Genomic DNA, 10,000 nt, shown 5'->3' with positions numbered 1-10,000 from the left:
TATCATGGGATTGCTTGTCATCTATTGCCCATGAAAACTGCATTACTGGCAAAACTGGGAATTTACCACCAGATATAAGAAACGTCTTTTTCATAATATGACTGGGGAATAACTTCCCACAGATATGGTAAAATTACTGCTGGTACTCCACACAGCGTTTTATTTTATTTTTACGTCTCTCTGTCTCTGTGCGCCTCAGCAGTATTGCGGTAAGCCAGTGGGTGCTTGACTCAGCTGTCTTCAAAGCCTTATGAAGGTGTCTCCCCCTGTGTGTGTGTGTGTGTGTGTGTGTGTGTGTGTGTGTGTGTGTGTGTGTGTGTGTGTGTGTGTGTGTGTGTGTGTGTGTGTGTGTGTGTGTGTGTGTGTGTGTGTGTGTGTGTGTGTGTGTATGTGTGAGCGTGCGCGCGCGTGTACGCGCATGTGTGCGTGGGGCTACTGGTTATACATTGCTGTATGAAGGTCTTTCCCTCTAACACTCATCTGGCTGTTGGTCTGTGTGTGTGTGTGTGTGTGTGTGTGTGTGTGTGCGTGCGTGCGTGCGTGCGTGCGTCCGTGCGTGCGTGCGTGCGTGCGTGCGTGCGTGCGTGCGTGCGTGCGTGCCTGCGTGCGTGCCTGCGTGCGTGCCTGCGTGCGTGTGTGTAAATCTGTGGGAGTTTTGATAGCCTTATGGAGGTGTCTTCCCCTACTGTAATAAGATCCTACTCCCGCTGCTGGATATAGATTGCTATGGAGGCGTCTCCTTTTAAGTCTCCAACTGTATGAAGGTGTCTCCTTCTGAAGGGCGAATTATGGTTCAGCGAAAATGGACACAAACTCTTACGTGGGTCTGGTCACGAACCAGTATTGCCATCTTTGTTCTGCATGCTAAGTACTAGTGACGCGAAGCAGTTAGCCGCCAAAACGCAGACGTGAGCCTATTCAAGGCCGTTTGCGGCCTGTGTACGTTCATGAACATTCATCACATATTCAGGATTTTTTTGTGGTACACGTCAATGAGCGCAGAGCCACTGTGTGAGTGTATGATGTGGGGGGGGGCAAACACAGAGGACAGGGGTGAGTTTCTGAAAAGGGAAGTTGTTAGCCTGTTAGCAACTTTGGTAGTTGCCAATGGGAAAATGCATTGAAAGCAACGAAGTAGCTAATGTAGTAAGCAACTTTGGTTTTGAGAAATTCACCCCAGATTTGACGCACGTGGGTGCGGAACAATGCAGCAAGACCCTCAGAGGGTCAAGATAAATTGACCCTTAGACTCCTAGTCCTCCAGCTGGTTATGCCATTTGTCCAATTGGGCCCCCCCTGGTAGGTGGGGGCCCCTAGGCTGCAGCCATATCTAGTCAGTGCATTAATCCGGACCTGCTGCTAAGGCAGAGTGCTGTATGAAGATGTTTCACTCCTATGACTCCTGCTGGTTATATTAAGCTGCTGTCCTTGCTATTGCTGTGTGGGGGGGGGATTTCATCAAATGAGAGTGTATGGAAGTTTGTGGGAGTTATCACCAAGGATAGGAAGCTTTGTGTGGAGCACAGGGTAACTGGGGGTTCCCTTAATCTCAGGTTTGTCTCTCTGTCTGTCTGTCTGCCCCCCTGCTCACCCCCCCCATGTATTGCACTGATATACTGTATGGCGCACATGTGTCATCCACTACTATTGTCTCTGCAGCAATGTTTGCGCTATGTGACAACTACTTATGTTCTATCCCGTCGCACTGCTATACAGTATAGCATTATAGCTAGTGCCATCCCATATCATCTTTTCAAGGACCTTCCTGCCTCTCCAGACTTGGTGTGTCTGTGTGTCTGTGTGTGTGTGTGTGTGTATATGTGTGTGTGTGTGTGTGTGTGTGTGTGTGTGTGTGTGTGTGTGTGTGTGTGTGTGTGTGTGTGTGTGTGTGTGTGTGTGTGTGTGTGTGTGTGTGTGTGTGTGTGTGTGTGTGTGTGTGTGCGTGCGTGCGTGTGTGTGTGCGTCTTACCCTTGATCCTGTGACCATTCCTGCCAGTGATGACTTCTCGTTGAAGCCCGATGCCATCTGTTGAGCAAACTGGCTCTGGAATGAGGCAACACAAAGAGAATCCCACCATTTAGCACACGCATTCATAAACACCAAGATCCATCAAGCTCAAACTTTCATTAACATCAACATCTATTCAAATAAAACACAAATTACTGTAACACCAAAATTAATAAAATATATACTGTATGAACTCAAACATTCATAACCATGAACATCACTTTAACGCTGAACATTAGTCATCATCAACATGCATGAACACAACTCATTCATTATTTAGACTGTGTCAAATTCAATTTGATCAGAGCAACTGAAACAAGGTCGTACTAACATGTGTCTTATCGTAAGAGAAAATGTGTTCCTATTATGTAAGAGAAGTAATAAGCACTGTGAAAAGGTACAGCTATTATAATGGCATCAAGGAAGCAATTCCTACACTATGTAGACTGAACAGGCTGTATAGAGAGTCCCTGCATAGAGTTCTATGCAGTGACATGTACAGTAACAAATGAACATTTTGGATTTAGTCTTAGACATCATGAAAAAAAGACACGTGCCATATTCTGTGGACACAGATATGAAACTGGAATTTGGGAAGCAACTAAGACTAGATGAGAGCTTGTGAAGACAGCTGCATGTATGCATGTCGATAACAAAACAATTATCAATGAAATGCCATGGAGTCATCATGTCAGGATTTGTCCTTCTTATTTTCAACCTATACCTTTTCCAGAGACTGTTTAGGACTATTAAAGGGGTATGCCACTATTTTGGGGCTTAATACAGTTAAAATCGTTGGCTGGGGTTTATAAAGGTGGTAAAGTGATTTATTTTTCACGTTAAGCGCTTTAAGACAAGTTAAAAGAGGGAATATGTCGCTAAGCTAGTGAAAGTCAATGGATCCGTGTAGCATTGTAGCATGCTACACGGATCCATTGACTTTCACTAGCTTAGCGACATGCTCCCTCTTTTAACTTGTCTTAAAGCAAGACAACGGCTTACATGAAAAATAAGACACTTTACCACCTTTATAAACCCCGGCCAACGATTTTAACTGTATTAAGCCCCAAAATAGTGCCATACTCCTTTAAAAAACACATTACTTTGTTCATGAGGGCTATGCAGAGGACAAACTGTAAGAAAGTACGAGCCTCTGAACTGCATGGTGAGTTTGAGACCACAGTTTAACGAAGTGCGTAATTAATCAGCTCTGAGCTGCAAAGGCAAAGGCACTGACTTTCACTGTGACATAAATACAAATGTTTTAATACATCATAATAATACAGAAGTGGGTTTGGGGGACGGGGTGTTGGTGGGTTCTTGTGTGTGTATCAGAGTGGAAATGTATATTTCAAAGTAATGTCTTAACACTCCATTTATGAGGACTATGAAAACAAAGCCATTAAACAAACGTCAAGATCATTGGCAGTCAGCCTCTAGTGTCTACATCTGCTACAGTTACTGTGTGTCTGGAAATGATTATCTATACACTACATTTGAGGATTAGGAAATAGGAGGAGGAAACCATAATCAGTCAAACAAACTTCAAGATCCTTGACAGGCAGCCTCTAGAGTCTCTGCATCTACTAGATGGCTAGGGCACTGACTGTCACACCAGAGACCCAGGTTCAATCTCGGCCCTTGTTCGACCTGTGTTTGTTTCCCTTTCCTCCCCTGTCTCTCTCTCTCTCCCAATGCCCCCCTGCCTCCTCTCAAAATGTCCTATCCAGTAAAGGCGAGAAAAGCCAATATAAAAAGGCAGTGGTTTCCAAACTGGTGGTAGGCACCCCTACGAGGGGGGGTCACGAAGGTACTGAAGGGGGGTCGTGGACTTTGCATTAGTAACAGTATTCACTTGTATGGTGTTGATGGATGTATTTGCTGTCCTGTGAATTTCTAGCAATATTAGCGGACAAACTAATAATGGAAATCTAGAAATGGACAAAATATGACAAAATATAGCAAAAATATTGTCACGAAAATATTTCACATCCAAAAGGGGGTTACGCTGAAAAAGTTTGGAAACCACAGCAATAAGGGACATGGGAAGAGAAAAAGAACTATAACCAGTCAAAGAAACAGGAGATCATTGACAAGATATCTGACAGGCAGCCTCTAGTGTCTCTGCATCTACTACAGTGCCTGCCTGAGCATGTAAATAAATTAGGACGTGATGCCATAACAAATTCAGGCCATATGCTAAGCGAAGACTGAGAGTGATACGCTGACCTATTTAACACTGTATAACTATGCATTACAGTATAATGATTACTAAACTCTCAGTCCTTTGAAGTCTAATGGATGTAGCTGTGTGGGTGAGCCCACCCCTGGTGCAAGGTCTCCTGTGGGGTGTTAAATGGGATGTGTGTGTGTGTGTATGTGTGTGTGTGTGTGTGTGTGTGTGTGTGTGTGTGTGTGTGTGTGTGTGTGTGTGTGTGTGTGTGTGTGTGTGTGTGTGTGCGTGCGTGCGTGCTTGTGTGTCTGTGTACGTCTGCGTCTGTGTCTGTGTGCATACTGTACGTGATAGCATGATCTTACTCCTGGAGGTGTGGGTTTGTGTATGCGTATGTGTGCCTTTGAGCATGCCCGTGTGTGTGTGTGTGTGTGTGTGTGTGTGTGTGTGTGTGTGTGTGTGTGTGTGTGTGTGTGTGTGTGTGTGTGTGTGTGTGTGTGTGTGTGTGTGTGTGTGTGTCGGCGCGTTCGTGTGCATGTGCACTCGTGTGCGTGCGTGCGTGCATGGGCGCGCACGTGTGTGTTTGCGTGTGTGTCGTACCCCAGGAGGTGCAGTCTGTCCATCAGGTCCAGGTGGTCCGGGATTGCCTGGAACTCCTGGCTCCCCATCGAAGCCTGGGGGACCTCTCAAACCCTATAATCACACACACACACACACACACACACACACACACACACACACACACACACACACACACACACACACACACACACACACACACACACACACACACACACACACACACACACACACACACACACACACACACACACACACACACACACACACACACACACACACACACACACACACACACACACAAATGAACATGATTGCCTTTAAATTGATAGGCCCATTCTTGATCACAATGTAACTACATAAGGACAAAACAACATTACTATTTGATATAAGAGACATAAATAGTGACATAATTACAATAATGGCAACAACAATGGAAATGATAATTGGTTGAAGTGTACATGGACCAACAATGCAACAATGTCATATTACAATGTAACATGTACAGACAAATATTACTGTGATACAATATTGCTTTGATTCAATATGACAGTCATGTAATATTAGAGTGATGTAATCAGAAGAATAGTCAACGCATTAACACATAAAGAGGAAGCAGGAAGTGACTTATACGTACGGGTCTTCCTTTCATTCCAGCGCGACCTCTCGTTCCCACAGAACCAGGCGTTCCCTGATCACACACATATCATACATCACACACACACACACACACACACACACACACACACACACACACACACACACACACACACACACACACACACACACACACACACACACACACACACACAAACACACACACACACACAAACACACACAAACACACACACACACACACACACACACACACACACACACACACACACACACACACACACACACACACACACACACACACACACAGGAAGGAGAAATGAAATGAGCACACATACATGCACTGCACAGTATGTACCCTATACATGTAAGTTATTGCTGCTCTATGCCGCCTTCCACATCCTCATGGACTTTTGAAATATGAGTTGGGTAGAGATTTATGGTAGATTCAAACATGACCATAAGATGTAATGTAGTGCTCTGGTATAGAGCACTGTAGTGTACGCATTGACCTTTCACTACAGACATCAGGGTTGCCAGATGTGACTGATTCCCAATAAATGCTCAGAAGAACACAGCAAAAACCAGCTGGAGGGATTCATTTCGGCCCAGTTTGAACTAAATTCTATCAATTTCTATGACCATGGATCTGAAGGAAAACCCGTTCAATATGTTTTCTTTTATCAGCAGATGGCCATCCTAAACAGCCCAACTGGTCTGGAAACCACCCGATCTGGCAACACTGACAGACGACATTTGGCTGAGCTACGCTGCCACCTAGTGGCCACACATATTTTCACACCTGCTCTGCTTGGCCCAAACTAACTGTACTGTGATAATTACTGCATTACAAGCATTTATTGGTAGGTGTTAATAAAAAATATAGTTTTTAGATGTTTCACACTTACCGTTGCTCCAGGTGGACCCGTTGGACCGACAACCTGAAAACAGTTTCATATTTTCATATTAGTAGCATAGTAGGAATGCATGATGTGGGAAACCTAAAAATAGTAATATTGGCGTACCTATATCATAGTGAATAGTAGAAAAAAATCCAAAATGACATTTTCATATTAGTGAATGTGGGGAACTCAACATGATATTGGTGCTTTGTATTGGTGCTTTGCTTTGTATTGGTGAAGCTTTATTGTAGTAAACAAGTGGACTCCATACTCTGTAAAGAGCAGGACATTCTATTCCTGGTGAATATTTGTCAAAGTAAGAAGTGTTAGTGTAAACTCCACACTTACATATGGGATGTCACCAGGTTCTCCCTTCTGTCCCTTCAACTGGTATGCAATGAATTCTGTAAAGGGAATAAAAACACAGAGATGTTAGGGATGTTCAGAAGCTTTTATTCAAATAAACTAATTCTGTCTATTGCAGATGTCTGAAGGCTGTACTTTAAAGTGTCAGATAATGGGCTTATGGCTCCAAAAAGCTTTTAAATATTTAAAAAAGCCTTTACTCTGGTTTCTATTGATATGGACAGATGAGGAGAAGAGTCTTGTCTTGCTACATTTCCCAGTCCCTGTGATGGAGGACCACTGTAAGCATAGCCGTAACTACCATTGAGGACACAGAGGTCATGTCCTCTGTAATTTTTCAGTAATGTAAAATGTATCTATGATGAAAATTGATATATGATCAACAATGATAAATTCAGTCTGCATAAGACACACCCACTTATCCTCACGGCAGTAATTAATAAAAAACAAACTTAAGAGTTTGACTGAAGTATTTGAAACATTGCACATGTACAGTATACAGTACAGCACACAGTATTTGACCTCTGTATTTGAAAAGGTCTGGGTACTGTAAGGTTGTGGGTGTGCTCTGACCGTGATGCCAACTCGCATGGTTCTTTGGTGTCCAGGCGCTCAGAGCCAAATCTCTGTTTGGTACATTGACAGGTAGGTTTAAAGGCAACTCTCCTCCTCTATCTGGGAGATAAAGTCTGCACAATTGAAATCCTTTTTGAATTTAGTTCATAGCAGAATTAAATAAAAGCAGAAAGGGATTTCAATTATGTGGACCTCTGTCAACCAAAACTTGGATTAGCCTTTGTCCTGTACCTCAATAGTGTGTGCATGTGTGTTCAACTCACATGTTTTTCTCAATGCACATGCATAGCTTTGGCATACAGGACAGCAACCCCCTTCTCAAATGGCCACCCAGTGTGTGCGACATAGCCTACAGAACATGTGTGTGTGTGTGTGTGTGTGTGTGTGTGTGTGTGTGTGTGTGTGTGTGTGTGTGTGTGTGTGTGTGTGTGTGTGTGTGTGTGTGTGTGTGTGTGTGTGTGTGTGTGTGTGTGTGTGTGTGAGAGAGAGAGAGAGAGAGAGAGAGAGAGAGAGAGAGAGAGAGAGAGAGAGAGAGAGAGAGAGAGAGAGAGAGAGAGAGAGAGAGATACACACTGACAGACAGACAGACATAAAGTGTGCGCTTGCGTGTGTGTGTGAGTATGTATCTGTGTGTGCGTGCGTGTGTGTGTGTGTGTGTGTGTGTGTGTGTGTGCACGCGTGTCTGTGCTTGCGTGCACACGTGCATGCATGCGTGTTCGTGCTTAACTCACGTGTTTTTCCCGATGCGCTGGCAAAGTTTTGGCACACAGGGCAGCACTCTCCTTCTGGGATGGTCACCTTCTCGCAGTTGGTGATCTCCTCACACAGGATGTCCTCGCAGATGACCGTGCCCATGTCACACACACACAGCCGGCAGGGGTCGGGCTTCCAGATCTCGTTGTTGGGGTACACCTGACCATCCTCCGTACAGCTCGTCAGGTCCTCTGCTATTGGGAAGGATTAAATGAAAAGCTTCATTACAAAATGTTGTATATCCATTTTGAAACATTTTAGATTTTTTTGTTGTATTGGTCATTTCATTGAATTGCAATGTAAACTACATTTCATATAGGTATAAAAAGCATGTTCTCAAAATATTTGAATGGCAACTCTGCCTGTTGCTCCATGTGTTGATGCATGTGATGTGTATTTAGTGCCACCACAGGCGACACAAAACATTGCAGGCAAACATAAAAACAGACAGACAGACAAACATACAGACAGATTGATAGCATCATTGCAATACCTAGCCCAACCCCCACCAGGGGATAAGTTAAAGTTAACAATCTGATTTAGGTAGACTTTAAAGGTTTAGTCCATTGTAACTGATTTGATAGGGCATGTGCTTATTCTTTTTTCTTAGTGTGTGTGTTTGGTTAATGTAGATCCTATCTAATCATCCTTACTGCCTCCCTGGACTCTGTCCATTACTTAATCTCACAGAGAAGTCTTAATTCTGATGGTCTGCCCTTTAATGATCATGTTCTGTCCTCTGTTTCATCTGTCTGGACTGGGGTGAGTTTCTCAAAAGAGAAGTTGTTAGCCTGTTAGCAACTTCGGTAGTTGCCAATGGGAAAATGCATTGAAAACAACAAAGTAGCTAATGTAGTAAGCAACTTTGGTGTTGAGAAATTCACCCCTGAGTTGGAAAACTGGCTTTTGTTTTCTCTAAGCCCCACCAAATGGAAAAAATGCCAAAAGACTAACATAATCTATCTCTTTCAATGGTTTTCATCTTAATTTCTATCTGCTTGACAGGATTTATCATTTTAATTTAATATTGTAAGTGCAACTAGGCCTACGCATCTCTAACTCTTTGCCAGGACTTTCTTGAACAGGGCGTTTTTAACCTCAGTGGGATATCTCAAGCTTAAATAATGGTTAAATAGTAAATAAAATACTATACTAATACAAGCAAATGTTTTTTGTGACACTGAAGAATAAACTGTACTTGAAATTTGAACCTCAAAACTTAATTTGTGAGATCTGAGGGTTATTCCCAAAGCGGACAGCAGGGGGAGCTAAAGTACAATCTTTGCCATGAGCAGAGTCACAGTGCTGTGGTGTCCTGTCTGAGGGAGGGCATCTAGTCAACAGCTCAGGTGACCTGGCAGAGTAAACTAGACAAACACGCCCAGCGGCACAGAAAATCTAGTGATGCGCAGAAAAGGCCTCTCCATTACACAGCTATGACAGTCAACAGCTGAGAGGGGAGACATGAGGTATAGAGGAGTCAATGAGAGAATTGGACATGGTAAAAAAAAAACATTTCGCGTTTGAGTCTGGCCTGGGTCATTTCCCAGCCCCCCATCTCCCCATCTCTCTCCGCCACCACTTTTCTGTCACATAATTCACTGTGTTGTCAGAATTAAGACACCAAAAGCTCCCCCAAAACAGGCCTATGTGCTGATTTACCTTATATCTCATTGGGATATGGCCCCTGTTAAATGCAGCTACCAATAGAACGAAAGCAGACATTTAACAACTGTGATGCAAAACCATGCCCTAGTTTCCCATGAAGAGCCTCTTCCTCAAGAAATGTATTTTACCAAATCCCTTGTGCTAATATCAGCGCCACATCTTCAGTCAGCCATCTTAAGCACTGTTCAATACAAGTATATAATGAGATGTTTTTGAGAAAATACTGAACAGGTCTGAGTCCTTGTTGCAATAAGGCAGTCACTTTTTGCTTGCAAGACAATACAGGAAAAAGGTAAATGTATCTAAAACTGTATTCTCTCGCTCAAAGATTCACTTCAAGTGTAGTGCATAATGTTCCCC

At 43.4% G+C, this 10,000-nt stretch overlaps 1 protein-coding gene across 1 annotated transcript in view; it reads right to left on the bottom strand.

The window, feature by feature from the left end:
* Positions 1-10,000, bottom strand: part of col5a2b (collagen, type V, alpha 2b) — a 71,621-nt gene that overhangs the window by 53,261 nt on the left and 8,360 nt on the right. Inside the window, exons 2-7 of the mRNA XM_063212672.1 lie at positions 7,951-8,166; positions 6,626-6,681; positions 6,284-6,316; positions 5,398-5,451; positions 4,782-4,874; positions 1,970-2,044 (exon numbers count right to left, since the gene is read on the bottom strand). Coding sequence (XP_063068742.1) covers positions 1,970-2,044; positions 4,782-4,874; positions 5,398-5,451; positions 6,284-6,316; positions 6,626-6,681; positions 7,951-8,166 — 527 coding nt within the window. The remainder of the gene's footprint in view (positions 1-1,969; positions 2,045-4,781; positions 4,875-5,397; positions 5,452-6,283; positions 6,317-6,625; positions 6,682-7,950; positions 8,167-10,000) is intronic.

Source organism: Engraulis encrasicolus, chromosome 12 (assembly GCF_034702125.1).
Source record: "Engraulis encrasicolus isolate BLACKSEA-1 chromosome 12, IST_EnEncr_1.0, whole genome shotgun sequence".
Classification (NCBI taxonomy): Eukaryota; Metazoa; Chordata; class Actinopteri; order Clupeiformes; family Engraulidae; genus Engraulis; species Engraulis encrasicolus.
Note: the sequence above shows the minus strand (reverse complement) of the source record. Positions and strands in the feature narration are given on the sequence as shown.